At 43.8% G+C, this 16,011-nt stretch overlaps 1 protein-coding gene across 1 annotated transcript; it reads right to left on the reverse strand.

The window, feature by feature from the left end:
• Positions 1–3,647: 3,647 nt before the first annotated feature.
• Positions 3,648–8,561, reverse strand: CRYAA (crystallin alpha A). Its single transcript, XM_083734894.1, has 3 exons — positions 7,928–8,561; positions 6,099–6,216; positions 3,648–4,718 (listed from the first exon to the last, which is right to left on the reverse strand). Exons 1-3 carry the CDS (start codon positions 8,119–8,121, stop codon positions 4,509–4,511), a joined length of 522 nt encoding a protein of 173 aa, XP_083591020.1. The 5' UTR covers positions 8,122–8,561; the 3' UTR covers positions 3,648–4,508.
• Positions 8,562–16,011: the final 7,450 nt, after the last annotated feature.

Raw genomic sequence — 16,011 nt, forward strand, 5'->3', positions numbered from 1 at the left:
CCTAGATATGCCCATGGGGTGTCCCATAGGCATAGACATATTACCAGTGGTGGGTCACTGCTGCTAGGGATTTGGAAATGGGGCATGTCAGGGCCATGCTGGGGTGGATCACAAGATGTCTTAGAACCACAAGATCCAGTTGATCAGGAAGATGGTGTTTGGCCTGTTTTAGTTGGGCCAAAATTCATCCTATTAAAGGACCAGGAACTACTATTAATTCTGGCCTTAAGTGTGTCCTTCAGGTTATCCCCTTGTTTAGACTGTGTACACATCACTAGCTTTAAAAGATTGTTCTTTATCTCACTTCAGATCAAAATTGGTTCAGGGGTGGGGGCATATGATAATGTGTAAGAAACAACAGGATAGATAGGGGTTGTGGCTATCATTGCTGTATATACCACACAACTCTGCTTTTCCACTGTGGATTTGTAAACAGTCAAAGCAATGTTTGAAAACAGAATGAAAAAATATTTGGGCTGGGTTGAAAATGGGCAGATTAGTTCCCTGTAAACCATATTTACAAGAGATATTTTCAGATGTATTTTCAGGAGAGCTTTCAGGAGAGCAATGATAGGAACTGTGTGGCTAAGGAGCTCCTTGTCACCTGCTAAGCTGCTTATATTTATAAAGAGGCATTTTCTCTCAGACAATGTCTACTGCTCTGTTCAACAAAAATGTGGATTTCTGCTGGCCATCCACGACAGTAACATTACTGAATAAGTGGCCTCTTTTGTAAACAGTGCATGGACAGCAGGATTTTATATTGTTATGAGTTTGTGGCTGTTAAATTCTAATCAAGCCTTCTGAACCCTGGATCCAGCAAGTGTTAAAATGTAAGCCAAACTAGCTTCCTGGGTTGAAGGTGATCACCTGGGTGATGGGCCAATAAGAGAACAAAGAAAGGAGGCTCTGTGCCAGACAGCAAATGGGTTGGGCCCCCTCCCTCAACTCAGAGATAATTATAAGGACAAAGCCTGAATTGAGAGGGAAGAGTTTGCTGTAATGTGAGGAAAAAGCTGCAGACTGGAAAACCAGAGAGGCAGAGCACAATGTTTGATTTCTGTTTTAATCCAAGGCTGCAGCTATGGGAGTAGCAGGACCTACTTGGTGCTGATGCTGTGAACCCCTCCATCATAGGCTCAGGTTGTATATGTGTGTAAATAAACCATATATCATAAAGACACCACATTCTCCACTATGTCTCATTCCCAAAGGGAAACACGAAACCTGAGTGAGCCCTGGGACCCCTGGAATCTCACACTGCTGAGAGATTAGGGTAGCATGCAACAATACCTTGGCAGGGCAAGTTTTATGGCATAACATTGCTAACATTTATAGTATGTTATGTGAAAATAATAACTTTTCTATGATGTATCGTTTAAACAAACATAAATTGTCTTTCTGCCTAGACAAAACAAAAAAAAATCCTTCCAGTAGCACCTTAAAGACCAACTAAGTTGGGAACCAGTGTGGTGTAGTGGTTAAGAGCGGTAGTCTCCTAATCTGGGGAACCGGGTTCGCGTCTCCGCTCCTCCACATGCAGCTGCTGGGTGACCTTGGGCTAGTCACACTTCCTTGAAGTCTCTCAGCCCCACTCACCTCACAGAGTGTTTGTTGTGGGGGAGGAAGGGAAAGGAGACTGTTAGCCGCTTTGAGACTCCTGAAGGGGAGTGAAAGGCGGGATATCAAATCCAAACTCTTCTTCTCCAAACTCTTCTAAGTTAGTTCTTGGTATGAGCTTTCGTGTGCATGCACACTTCTTCAGATACACTGAAACAGAAGTCACCAGACCCTTCTATATAGTGAGAAGGTGGGGAGGGGTATTACTCAGAAGGGTGGTGGGAATGGGTGATGGGCAGATAGCTGTGATGAGCCTGTTGACGACTCTTAACGACTGCAATAGGTCTTACAGGAAAAAGCAAGGGGTGAGATGGCAGACCAACACGGCTACCTATCTGTTTCTGCCTAGAGTCTAAGATGTGAATTTGCAGTATGCTCTCATTTAGGTTTTAAAAGCTGCCATGCCACATTCAGAAAGCACACAACATTCCCCTAAGAGTAGCTATCTCTGTTCTAAATGCTGAATTGATCTGCAATTATTTGATGAATTATTTGATGGAGATTTTCTCCCTATTTTATGGAGCATCAAAGAACAGATGCAACTGAGGGGCTGTCAAAAGCATCATAGAGCCAGCTTTGATCCGTTTTGTGCCATTTGTGAAAGCATTGCTATTAGCAGACACCTTTTTCCTTACTAAATGCGGACAGGAGTTTTACTTTAGCTGATTCCCGGAAGACATTAGAAACCCACTTCACAATTTTTGGATTCCCTTACCAGAACTATAGCAAAGCCTGACCTCTTGTGGTAGGTAGAGTGCAAAGCAGTTGCTTCACATTAGGCAACCAGCTGCATGATCGCTATCAGATGGGTGGATCTAAACACAGGAATACAACACTGTAAATAAGTCAGAAATTAGATTGTTTTTGCCAAAAGGAAAAAGTACAGTGAGAAATCCCATTTTAAACAATTCTCACTCTGTGGCGCCATCTGGTATTCTATGTTTAAAACGCATTCAAATCGCGTTATTGTGACGAATGCACTTGAGTGCAGTCCGTAACATTAAAAAGGTGTACATAAGTTATTAGAGACAGAGAAAGGCTTATAGGTCTGGAAGATAATGGGAAGGCCATCTAGCCCAATTCTCACCCAAAACAGGACCCTCCTTGCCTGAAAGCTTCACTCATTTGACTTCTCACTTGTTTCTGAAGATTGTAAATCTTCTTGTAGAAATGGGCTTGTTTCAGTTCCTAGCACTGCTAACAATATATGATACTCAAAGCATAGCCTGATTATCGATGTTCAAATGGTAGCCACTTCCTTTCCAGTTAAGAGAGTCCATACACTCTCCTACTTCAATTCCATTCTCTGTCTATGTCAAAAAAGTTGAGTGTCTGGACTGTAAATTCTTCAAGTGCAGGATACCAACCCAATACCTTGTGGCAATAGAATGTATGATACACAATTGTATATGATACTCAATATAATTATTGCATTTATATTGTATCCTGCCTCCAAGGAGATCAGGGCGATGTACACAGTTCTCTCCCTGCCCCTTTAATCTTCGGAACAACCTTGCGAGGTAGGCTGAAAGATAACTGGCCCAAAGTCACCCAGTGAGTTGCATAGATGGGCAGGGATTGGCATTGCTCTACAGTCATACCTTGTTTTTCAAACAGAACGCGTTCTGGAAGTCCGTCCAACTTCCATAACGTTCGGAAACCAAGGCGCAGCTTCTAATTGGCTGCAGGAGCATCCTGCAGCCAACCAGAAGCTGCGGAAGTCGTGCCGGACGTTCAGCTTCCAAGACAAAGTTTGCAAACCAGAACACCTACTTCCGGGTTTGCGACGTTCAAGTTCCAAGTTGTTTGTGAACTAAGCTGTTTGAAAACCAAGGTACAACTGTACTTCCCTGGAGAAAGAATAGCTCATACGAGAGAGAGAGAGAGAGCACAGTTGCTAGAGCATGAGACTCTTAATCTCAGGATTATGGATTCGAGCTCCACGTTGGACAAAAGGTTAGAGAAGGCTTCGTGGAGAAACAGAGAGGAGAAGGTGGGCAGGTTGGTGGGGAAAGAAGACACGTTGCTTGTTTCACATTTTCTTTATTGACTGCCACTGGCTGAGTTCTCAGATTGCGCCAGACATCAGTAAAAGAGGTGGAGCTATGTTAGAATTACAGCAAGATTAAGGAAGATGGTGTGATAACACGCAGGCCTGGGGGAAAGCTCAGTAGGGATTTGAAGCCTCAGCACTTGTGATGGACCCCCGAGTGGGTCTGCAAAGACCATGGAGAGATGTGCTTGTCCTTGCACCAGCAGAGGAAATGACAGTTGATGTTGTAAATGGATGTACTCTTTTCCCCTCTTTCAACTTTGCTGGAAAAAAGTTACAGCCCTTTCCAAACACTTTTTGTGGCTTTTCCTCCTTTTAAAAAGTGCATGGCACATTCGTTACAAGTACCACCCACTCTTTCTTCCTCTTCTTCTCCCCTCTCACTAATCAGCTTAGCTCTGGCTTGCTCTTAATTACTTTAGGGTAGAACAAGCCTGTACTGTTGTTTTCGCTGCACCAAACTTAGCATTAACAATTGATGCATTGAGAGCTAATGCTGCTGTCTGGCCAGCTCTTGTGTTTGGGGCTTGGCAGATGTTTATCCAAACTAACACAGCATCCTAGACCATTTCAGCAAGTATGTCAGATCTGCTGCAGCACCCTTTCGCCTTCCACGTTGTCACCCCGACATCACAAGGTTTTAGGCTTCAGCTTCAAAGTCCTCTAGCCGCTCACCCGGCCTCTCATTCCATCCAAGAGAAAAATTAGAACAAAAAAGAGAAAGAGAGAGAAACCCTTCTAGATATTCACTGATATCTATGTAATGGCTCTGTGAATGAGGCCTGCAAGTGAAGTGTGACAGCCTGGATGCTTCTTTAGCAGCAGCAGGTTCAGCCTAAGAAGAAGGAGCCGAGGTTGGCTTCTCATCACGGGATACAGGGATGGGTCTCTCACTGTGGCTGGGGTCAGTGTTGGACTGGACCTTGGGAGCCGAGAAGGTCAGCATGCCATCGGCAGAGAGAGAGCAGGTGATGGCCGCTTGGTCCACATTGGATGGGAAGCGGTACCGACGGTGGAATTCACGGGAAATATACCCATGGTCATCCTGACAAGAGACAAAAGAAACCGATAGCATTATTTTTTTTAAAAAAATTGCAGCTGTCCTGTGAGATAAAGTAATCAGTATTTTAACTGCAGAGATAGAGAACTCAGGCTGAGCAGCTTGCCAAACACCTCCTCAGCTATAACTTAAAGGGGAGTCTCGGATACAAAATGGAGTTCTCAGAGTGGTTTAATAGTCAATCCCTCTTCAAAGGGAACTCTGGGAATTATAGCTCCAGGAGGGGACTAGGGGTCTCCCAACAATTCTCAGCACCCTTAACCAACTACAGCTCCCAGGATTTTTTTTGGGGGGGTAGTCACAACTGTTTAAAGTGGCATGATTCTGCTTTAAACGTGTAGTGCAGATGGTGCGTAAGATTTCCACTCACTGAGTGTGGTTGTAGGCCTTGGGGTATTCCTGCCTTCCAGTTTTTGAAGCCTTTCCATTTCAGATGTAGTAACTTTCCAAGCCCAAGGCTCTTGATTCCTTCTTGTGTCTTGTTTTAACACTTCTCATTCGTGCTGGCTTATAAAAGCTCAGCCTTTGCAGTTGATTCAGAGCTACTGACCACTGGGAAATCCTCCCCAATTGGGCTTCTATTGACTTTTTACCTAGTGTACCGCCTAAAATTAATTTCTAGCTTTGCTAATTTAAGACAAATTTGTCCTTACTTTGTTCTTTGCCTCACAAAGAAAACATTGGAATGATTGGATTGTGATACACAGACAGACAGACAGACAGACAGACAGACACAGACACACACACACACACACACACACACACACACACACTCATTTTCTTTGTCTTAAGAGTCACGGACTGACCTGAAACCAATTAGCACCCAAGGCAAGCTAATCTCATTTAGTCTTCAAGTCTCCAGCCCAGTCAAGCCATTATTATCTCTCCACACCCACCCAATGCCCAACTTGCAGGTTTTACTTAACATCCAGTTGGATGAAGGGTTATGAAGAACTTGAAAACTTGCTCATTATTTTTTTATATTTCGATTGGCCTCAATAAAGGTACTGCACTACTGTAGATTTTGGATTTTGTTTTCTATGGACCAACCCAGCTAACTATCCTGTTTCAGAGCTATTAAAGTGCAGACATTTTCTTGGAGTTTCAGATTACATTATTTCTGTACTGAAAAAAATAATTACCCAGTGATGCCCACTGTCATCTAAGTGCTATGGAGTACATGATGAAAGAAAATGGATTTTTAAAAATCCGAACCATAACAGTACATATGATCAAATCTGACATTTGACCTTTCCTAAAGCAGATGCATACACCTCTGAGCTAAATCTCAGTAGTTAATGCTAAATAAAATAAATTTTTCATTCCAGCAGAGTAATTTGTATTTTCTTTCTCCCTTCTGCTTACCTGTCTCTCACTGTGTTTGCCATGAATTTCCACAAAGTCTTCAATGACCTTCACACTCAAATCTTCAGGAGAGAAATGTTTTACATCCAAAAAGATTGTAAACTTGTCCCGGTCAGATCTTACCTAAAAGTGAAATAACAAGAAACGACCCCCCACCCCCCAAAACAGAATTAGAATTCAAACTCATTGTTACTAACACTAGGCAATTATTTAAAGAACAAAGTAGCTTTTAAGTCATATCATTTACTCTGTGATTATATTTCTCAGATTCCCTGTGAGATAATTTGTGATGGCAAAATCATTAAGACATGTTCTTAAACCCATGAAATTAGCAAGTGTCTTTTTATTATTCTTTTCAGTTTTCAAAAGGATTTGTTTCAAAAAGCAGGTGAGAATTAAGTCTACAACTTGAGTCAGTTCACTCACAATTGGCACCAGTGACTTAACAACTGGTATTCTGGCAAGTTTGTAGGTTTGGGTGTGGTTTTAGGATGCTACATACAATTGTCTAAATGCTGTTTGCAATGCAGATTGTGGCTTCCATTCTTCACTCCAGTTATGACCACTGTACTATTCAGTTTCCGCAGAGTCACTTCAGCATTTATCTATTTTGTGGATAGATTATTTCTTGCCCCCAGCAACCCAAAGGGTTATCAGAGGCTTTTGGGAATTTTCGCAACTTGCCCACATGACTCTAAAAACCTGGGCATGCACAGACGCTGCAGGGGACTTGAGTTTCATGGCTAACTTTTAGAAGCTGCCACTGCTTTTCATTGGCTGAGCTCTTCCTAGATTTCTGAGCCAGACCATAAATGTATGCAGAATATCCAACAAACACCCAATATGGTCACACGTCCTATTGGAATGTTCTGACCTCAGCCTGAAAAGCAACACTTTATGAATAACCTTTGAGCTGCTCTTCCCAAGAAACCACTATGCAGCGCATCAAACAAAACACAAAACCCACACTTTTAAAAAGGCAACAAAATGTACTTGATTAAGTAAGAACCTGCTTCATTTTTAGGAGAAGGGCCACAGCTCTGTGTTACGGAATCTGCTTTGCATGCACAATGACTCGGGTTCAATTGGATAGCTCAGTTAGTTAGAGTGTGGTGCTGATAATGCCAAGGTTGCAGGTTTGATCCCCTATAAGGGACAGCTGCATATTCCTGCATTGCAGGGGGTTGGACTAGATGATCCTCATGGTCCCCTCCAACTCCACAGTTCTATGAATCCATGAAATGCAACAATATACAAAGTCCACAGTGTCTCCAGGCAGGGCTGGAAGAAACCCTGTAGAGCTACTGCCAGTTAGTCTGGACCAGGGATTGGGAATCTAGCTATCCAGACAGTCCTGGACTCCAATTCACATCATCCCTAGCCACCATGGCCAATGGTCAGAAATGATGGGGGCAATATCTAGGTCACAGGTTCCCCATCCCTGATGTAGACAATACTAAGCTAGTCAGACCAATTTCTGACTCAGAATAAAGCACCTTCCTATGTGTTTTGTTGTTGTTGTTGTTGTTGTTTTAAAAACCCACCTAATTTGTAAGTGACACAGAGATCATCTAAACATGTGACACACTCCCTTCAGATAGTTAAGAGCTGTTAAAATACGGTTTTCCAATTCTGCTTATTTTTCTTAAAACTGTTATCACATAAATCCTGAACTACAGTTTCTATCAAATATTGTTCTTTCTAGCACCTAATCAATCTATCCCATTCAATATGGGATTAAACTGATTAAACCATGCAACACACCTGGTGGTTTGCAAAAAGCTTGCTTTAAAAAAAAAAGTGCTTCAAATGTATTCAGGAACATGAACCTTACCTCAGAGACACCTGACTCCAGAACGGTGCGGAAGAGAGATTGCCTGTAGTATGGGCTGATGGTCGAGGAAAGCAAAGGCAGGAGATCATATTCAAAAAGACCTTCTCCAAAAAACTGATCAAACAAACGGCTTGGAATTAAAGGTCCAAGAGCCCGTTTGAACCAGGGGTGCTGAATGGTAATATCCATGGTCTCTGCTGCTGCAAGTTTGGCGGTGGAGAGGAGACAGTGCAGTCACTTTGTGACAGTGAAGTCTTTGCTGGACTGCACAGTGGAGGTGTAGAAAACTTCCCTCTATATATACGACTTTCACAGAATGAAGGCATTAGTGGGATTTCTCTGGAAAGACATGATCTCATGATGAAGGCCAATCTGGTCAGCAGAAATTGTAGGGGCTGACCCGAGAGTGACAGTCTGGTTAGAATCAGTGCCAGATATCTCTCTGAACAGCAGCTGGCTGGCCTGCAGCTTTCTGCGGACATAGGAGGGTGTCACCACGGCCCGGCAGTACAGAACACCAACCCTCACCTAAACGAGCCATTCCAAAAGACTGTTATTGTCGTTGACATTACTGTGGAACATTTTAACGAGAAAACTCACTAGCCTTTTTTTTACTCGCATGTTGGTTTGGTGTTTGCCCGAGACTTGAGAGAGAAGAAAGCAAATATTTTACAGACATTTTACACTGTATACTTTACCTCTCCCTCCCCCCCCACCCAAAAAAGAGAGAGGGTTTCCACTAAATGACAGAAAATAGGAGGCATGCTTCCAGACTGTTACTGGTTTCAGGTAGGGTTCAATCATATGCTAGCAAATTCAGGCTGTGTATTTAAAGTTGATTTGAAATAGCTGGCTTGCTAAGCTCCCAGCACCTCATGCTGGGAGGCACAAATTTTGGGCCCTTGGAGTGGTGTTATCCTCTTGGAACTGAGTCACTTCACTGGATAGAGAAACATTCCTGAAGGCCTCCCAGTTGTGAAAACTGCAAAGAGGGCCTTGAAACGCTTTTGAGGTGTTATCATCTGAGGAAGGTCTTGAAGCAGGACCTTATCTGGAAGCTGGTCTATTGTCTGCTGCTTAGAGCATTCTTTAACACAAGAATAATTATTTTTGTTCTTTGCAAGCATTGCTGAAATATAGATTTGACAGTTGTAACAATATTTCGTTTACTTTGTGGCAAACTTCTTCTCATTATCAATATACTGTTGGTACAATAATATATTATACCAACAATAATATATTGTTTCGCTTTAAAACTTCAAACTGAAAGCTGTCATGTAGTTAACCCTTAAATGTAGATGAAGCAACCTGGGGCCTTCGAGATGTTGTCAAACTCCATTGCCCAGCAGCAGCAACCAAGATGAGAATTGGTTAGTTGGAAGTTGCAATCTAGCAACATCTGGAGAGCCACAGGTTCCCCATCCCTTCCTTAGTGTGAAACAAAAATCCACATAGGCAGAAATCCGAGGCTTGCTCTGGAATTCAGTCATCCAAGTAACTGAATGAGGAAAGCTGCTTATCCTTGCATCATCTCTGAGCTGTGCCTCCCCCCTCCTGCCACCAACAAACCTTCTTCCTTCCTCTAGCTGGAAGAGGAGATATGCATTTTCAGGTAAGAATGTCTCCCTATCTCTATGGGATTTTGTGGTGGCTCTCCCTTACGTATTCAGGGTCCATCTACAATGGGTATTTGTCATGTTAATTTGAAATTTATCATGTGCACAATGGCCTGCAGAGTGTCAACTGAGAAATTGCTGAATGTTAACCTTACGTGGTTATCCCATCTTCTACCCTTCACAAGAAACAGGGAACTGGGTGGGGAGACCCCTAGTGCTGTGCAAGGCGACGACCAGACTGAACTTTGGAAAATGCTTGGTATCGGCTCAGTGTTTTCCAAAACTGGATCAGAGCAAAGGCCTGTCTAGCTCAGCATCCTTTTCCCACAGCAGCCAACCAGATACATATGGGAAGCCAGTAACGAAGGCCTCCTATTTTTAAGGGCAGATGCCTGAGCATTAGCCTTGTCTTGGTTCCTGCCCTTTAGGACCATACAATTTTACCTTCTTCCATATTTAAAATTGTTGGGGGTTCATTTTATTGCAGCATGTGCTTGAATTTGGAGCAGCTTTTCCATTTGAGCTGCATGTTGGAAAAGCTAAATATCAGCTCTCTTTATACAAAGGCAGATATTTATTTTATCTAAAGAATTTATATAATGTCAACAGTCTGCCTGGGCCCAGCCAAAGGGGCTTAAAAAGTTACTAGCAATCCCTTTTTTCCACCTCAGAGCCCATGTCCTGAACACTGAGCAAATCCCATCAGTGCCCGGGGCGTATAATATCATTGTTGTCAAATCAATGGTGAATGTACGTGGTGTTAATCCCTGGCACATATTCAACCAAGCTCAGCAAGTTTCAGCAGCACAATGCACTCCATGTCTTCATCAATGGATTTATATGGTGAATGAGATGCTCAACACTTCAGCCCATGGACCTTCAGGACAGTGGGAATGGGGAAAAGCAAGATCACATGGGAAGTGCTACAGATTAAGGAGAGGGCTGCGCCTTTGCGCACAGAATAAGATATAAAGGGCCAAATTTAAGCACACTCCTGCCATTTTGTGTTGAGTGCATGGTAACATTTTCAGCATTGAAACCACGCTGAAATGTGCTCAACTTTGGTTGCATCGTGCCAAAGTGAGCAATGCAGTATATGTTCTATCAGACGTAACTTTTGTTGTTAAGGGTCCGCTGAAGCATTGAGCAATCATGGCTTTCCTGGGCTCAATGGCTTGAATACTTGCTATTAATAGTAAAACATTAGAAATGGCTATTACATAGTTTGGAAAGGAAAAATAAGATGATGCAAAGGAACTGTGTAACGGGATGAGCGACACAAAGTGATTGCTGTTCCTGCTGGCAGCCTTAGGAAACAGAGGGTCACAATTCTCTTCCTCTGGGGATTCATCCCCACCCATATCCAAATGTGCTAGAACTGTAGTAAAGCCAGTCTGAGCCCTATGGCACAATATGCACCACTAGACCATCAGTCAAGCCCAGCAAGAAGAACAAGGGAATCCTCATTGGACTGGGAGGATGATGCACAAAGTCTTGGAACTTTGGTATTGTACAATTTTGGTATTGTACATCTGAAGGCAGCTCTGTTTAGGGAAGTTTTTAATGACTGATGTTTTAATGTATTTTTAATCTTTTGTTGGAAGCTTCCCAGAGTGGCTGGGGAAACCCAGCCAGATGGGTGGATAGAAAAAATAAATTATTATTATTATTGTTCCCATATATTTGTGCCTATGTCATGCCAAATGATTATGTCCCTGCAATGCCTGTGAGAACTTGTCCATTTGCTGTAGTCAGGACTCCTTTCCATGACTTTATTTGCTCTCCCAGTAAGTCTTAGACCCGAAATGTGAAGCACAAAGACATATAGCTTAAACTCTGAACAAAGTCAAAACATGGTACCATGAAATTCTGGAACCTCCATTTCCCAGCATGGTTCCGAAAAGGCAGAAATCCCAACAGTGAAAAGAGGGTGGTGGGCAAAAAGACAACAAAGGCAATGGAAGGTTCTGAAATGCTATACGTTTTTTCCACCTCCCACCCCCACCCGCAAAAAGAATTTCCCTTGAAAACAGCTACAACTATTATCTGCTGTGAATGTTGTTACAAGGCCTTTGACACGGCTGCTTCTAAATACAGAATCTCAGACTTCACATGGCCAAGCTTTCCCTTCTATTATCTCCACAAACTGTAGTTCAGACCATTTGTTCAGTGTGTACACAGCACAGCAGAAGCAATGTGCCGTCTTCAGCTGAAATCACAACATGTTCCACATCCATCTAGCGGCCTATCTTCCCATGGATTATGGCCTGGAAAGGCTGGTTTTCTCTTCTGTGAAGCCTTCAAAACCAATGTCTCACATGGTGGGAAGATTTGTAAGCCCCGGACCCTTCTTTTTGTCTAGACAGAACTTATATAAGTTGCCCATGTGCCATACTTGATACAGCTCAATTTCACTATATAAATGTGAACTGGCTGCAGACCTGAATGCTACGCATAAATACAGGGAGAACTGCACTTCCCATTTAGGGACTTAATCAAGTCAAGGACAGAAGCTCATACATCTCCGTGGGTTGATAGAAGTGCTTCCAATTCAAGTACAGAGCACACATCTCCATGCAGGTCAGCATACACAAATCCTCACTCTTGACATTATGTATAAATATAGAAAGTGTGATTCATTTGCATTTCCTGAATCCAACCACTTGTAAAAGCAAGAGTGGCCAATGTGGTGCCATATATATCCAATTATCCTTGATCCTTGGTCATACTGACTGGGGCTCATGAGAGTTGTAGTCCAACAATGTGTAAAGGGTACCACCATGTTGACTTTTCCTGTGTTAAAGGGTACAGTTCAACACCTTGATGGATAACATAGCTCCTACTAACATGCTCACCAACATGTAGTGAAGTGTGACAGAAGCTTCCTTGTGGTGACATTGTAAAGGGATATAATGCATTGCAGTAATTACAGTAATCCATCCTTGAGCTTACCAATGCATGGCTCACCTTGGCCAGCTACCCTTATCCAGGAATGATAACAGCTGGGTACTAGCTGAAGCTGGTAGAAAGTGCTCCTAGCCAGAGCAGCCGTTTGTGCCACAAGGGACAAAGATGGACCGAGGAGCGGCACCCAGACTCCACCACACCTATTCCTTATGTGAAAGCGCAACGCCTTCCACCCAATTTTCAGATCAGGGAACCACTCTTCCGCATCCACAGGGCTTCTGCCTTGTCAGGATTCAGCTTTTGGCCCTCATCCAGCGCAGCACTGCGCCCTGAATATGGTCTTCTACCGCTTACAACCTTATCCCACATCTGGTCTGAAAACAAAGTCTAGTAAAATTCCCAGCATTGGCATTCCAGTGAGGACAGCTGCTTAGGAAAGCAATGTGCTAGGAGAAGAAAACAAGCAGGCTTCTTGTCATTGTTAGCGGACCAATTCAAGTGCAATGTATCACGCTTCAAAGCATTTGTTGTTTTTGCAGTAGCTTTGAAAGAGAAAATGTGTGTGTGAAAGAGAAAAAGTATTGCTTGGAATGATCACTGCATGAGAAGATGTGTTAATGCCCTGGTGTTAAGATAAAAGAAATAGTATGCTGTTCTTATATGATAACAGGCAAGTTTTCTCCACTGGACACTGGTCCAAGAAGCCATGTTTTGTCATCTAGAAGTTGTGCACTCCAATCTAACGAGGGAAATCCATATGCGGAAAAGAGGCTTCCATGCATGGATCTCCTTGCTGGATCAGAATCCCATCCTATCTATATCTGGATGCTCATTCACACACATTATAATCCAGAAAAGTGCCCTGCTGGATCAGACCTAAGGCCCATCTTGTCCCATAGTGGTCAACCAGATGCCTGTGAAAAGCCTACAAACAAGACATGGGTGCAGTAGTCCTCACTCACCCATGTTCCCTCACCATGCTTAGTCACATGTGGAGGGTGATCCACATTGTACTACACAGCAGGGGATATATATTCCCATGATTATGGCTGGATTGGGTGGCCTGATCTGCACTGAACTACCAAATGAAGAAGACCCTGAGAAATGAGAATAAAATTACTGTCTCTAAGAGCTTTCTTCACCCTAGCCCCATCCAGTGATAAATTCCAATTCCATGTAAGCGAAGAGAATGAGGATAGTCAACTCCGTAAGGTCAATGGATATTCATTTTATTGTAAGAGATGGTCTCTTATTTGAGAATGTCCCATTTCACACCATTCACATCCTTGCCCCACAGGTTCCTCTTCACCTGTCCAGTACAATATGACTAGGATGCCGCTACGAGAGTTCCCGACGTGCCCCATAATTTTACCTACCTATTGTGGGCGGCATCTCTGAGTCTATAACAGGGAATGGCTCTGGTAACTCTACTCTGAAAGGAAGTTAGTGCTGTCATTCTATGAACGTGAGGAACCAACCTGAAGATGGTTGTCTCCAGTTCTTCTCCTCAGACTAGTTACTCTGAAGAACACTAAAAATAGGCCAGGGGTTGGGTTCTTCTAAGCTATGGCCCTTCTCAATCCAGATTCCCACCTTCCCCAAAATTAATTTTCACTACCCTAAATTCCTTTCCTCAATGGGAAAGTGGGAGGGAAACAAATGATTGGGAAATTTGGGAGGGAAATTACATAGCTTCTGGAATAGAAATTAATGTGTAAAGAGCAAAACTGTTTTCCGGCTATGTGGGGCTGAGGAAACTTTAAGTGGACCTGCTCCATGAAGGCCAGCATTCTGCAGCCAACAGCATCCCACCAACCAGATGCCTCTGGAAATTCACAAGCCAGAGTAAAGCTGATGGCCTTCCTCATCCTAGCATCTGGTACTCAGTGGTATGCTGAGGTTCCACTGAGATGCAATAACTATTAGCTGTTGACAGATGTACATCATGCATTTGTCTAAACTTTTTTTAAAAAAGGCCACCCAGTGCAGTTGTCATTAGTCATACCTCGGCTTACAGACGCTTCAGGTTGCGTGATTTCGGGTTGCGCACCGTGCTGAACCCGGAAGTACTCGAACGGGTTACTTCCAGGTTTCGGTGCTCGTGCATGTGCAGAAGTGCTAAATTGCGACCTGTGCGCACGCAGACGCGGCGCTGCAGGTTGCGAACATGCCTCCCACACGGATCACGTTCACAACCCAAGTATCCACTGTACTGCATTTTAAGACTGTGAATTCCACAAGATAAGTGTGGTTTGTATGAAGAAACCACCTGTGCTTTGTGATGCTTTCTTTTTCCTTTTAGATCTTAAGAAAGCAGGAAATTGGGTTGCAATAGTGGAGGAAGCAGCTCAAAGCATGGCATACCATGGACAGGCAGCAAGGTTTGGTGCTCAGGATATGTCTTCCACCTCCACAGTCTGAGGGCTCAGCCACACTTAGCTTTTGCCCTATGCGTTCTAGGCACAGAACCACCCTTTCCCAGTCCATGTCTGAGCACTTATTTCCCCAGGAAAACCCACTCTTTCACGCTAAATCAGAACAACTGGCAATCTGGGGTTTGTTTTGTTTTGTTTTTTGCAGAATTGCTTTCAGTGGTAAAGAGCAGGTTTTTGTGGAGTAAGCACGGGGGGGGGGGGGGAGGCATTTGGACATGAGAGCTTTAAAGTACAGACATGTGTGAGAAATATGGCACAAAAGGAAGTCTGGATGAGTCCAGGCACAGTATGCCTCTGAATGCCACTGGCTGGGAATCACAAGTGGAGAGAGTGCTTTTGCTTTTGTTCCAGCCTAGTGCCAGGTTGATAAAGGCTGCTGCATTCATTACAGCCCATCTAAAACGGATTCCGAAACCATTTCCTGCCTGCAAAATACTTCTCTGGGAGAAGTTGCTTCTTTTTACCACTGGAGGGAGTAACATTCATATAAATGTAAGGTAAAGGTAAAGGTACCCCTGCCCGTACGGGCCAGTCTTGACAGACTCTGGGGTTGTGCGCCCATCTCACTTAAGAGGCCAGGGGCCAGCGCTGTCCGGAGACACTTCCGGGTCACGTGGCCAGCGTGACATCGCTGCTCTGGCAAGCCAGAGCCGCACACGGAAACGCCGTTTACCTTCCCGCTGGTAAGCGGTCCCTATTTATCTACTTGCACCCGGAGGTGCTTTCGAACTGCTAGGTTGGCAGGCGCTGGGACCGAGCAGCGGGAGCGCACCCCGCCGCAGGGATTCGAACCGCCGACCTTTCGATCAGCAAGTCCTAGGCGCTGAGGCTTTAACCCACAGCGCCACCTGCGTCCCCATATAAATGTAACATTGAGTTAAATTTTACTTCTCAGCAGTTATGGTGCACCTTTTTATCTTCACCCACCCCTCAACTTAAATTCTTGCTTTAGACTGAAATTCCACATACACTTACACAGGAGGAAGCCCAACTGAATTTAATACAGTGGTATCTCGGGTTACATACGCTTCAGGTTACAGACTCCAGTAACCCAGAAATAGAACCTCAGGTTAAGAACTTTGCTTCAGGATGAGAACAGAAATCGCGCAGCGGCAGGCCCC

Source organism: Podarcis gaigeae (genome assembly GCF_964106915.1).
Source record: "Podarcis gaigeae genome assembly, chromosome: 4".
Classification (NCBI taxonomy): Eukaryota; Metazoa; Chordata; class Lepidosauria; order Squamata; family Lacertidae; genus Podarcis; species Podarcis gaigeae.

Bases quoted from the DNA above. Each gene is read 5' to 3' on its own strand.
- CRYAA (XM_083734894.1), bottom strand. From the start codon at position 8,121: ATGGATATTACCATTCAGCACCCCTGGTTCAAACGGGCTCTTGGACCT. The intron at 6,217-7,927 runs GTTCATGTTCCT...CTTTTAGGTAAG, and splicing joins TCAGGTGTCTCTGAGGTAAG to ATCTGACCGGGACAAGTTTA. The intron at 4,719-6,098 runs GTAAGCAGAAGG...GTCTCTTGTCAG, and splicing joins GCAAACACAGTGAGAGACAG to GATGACCATGGGTATATTTC.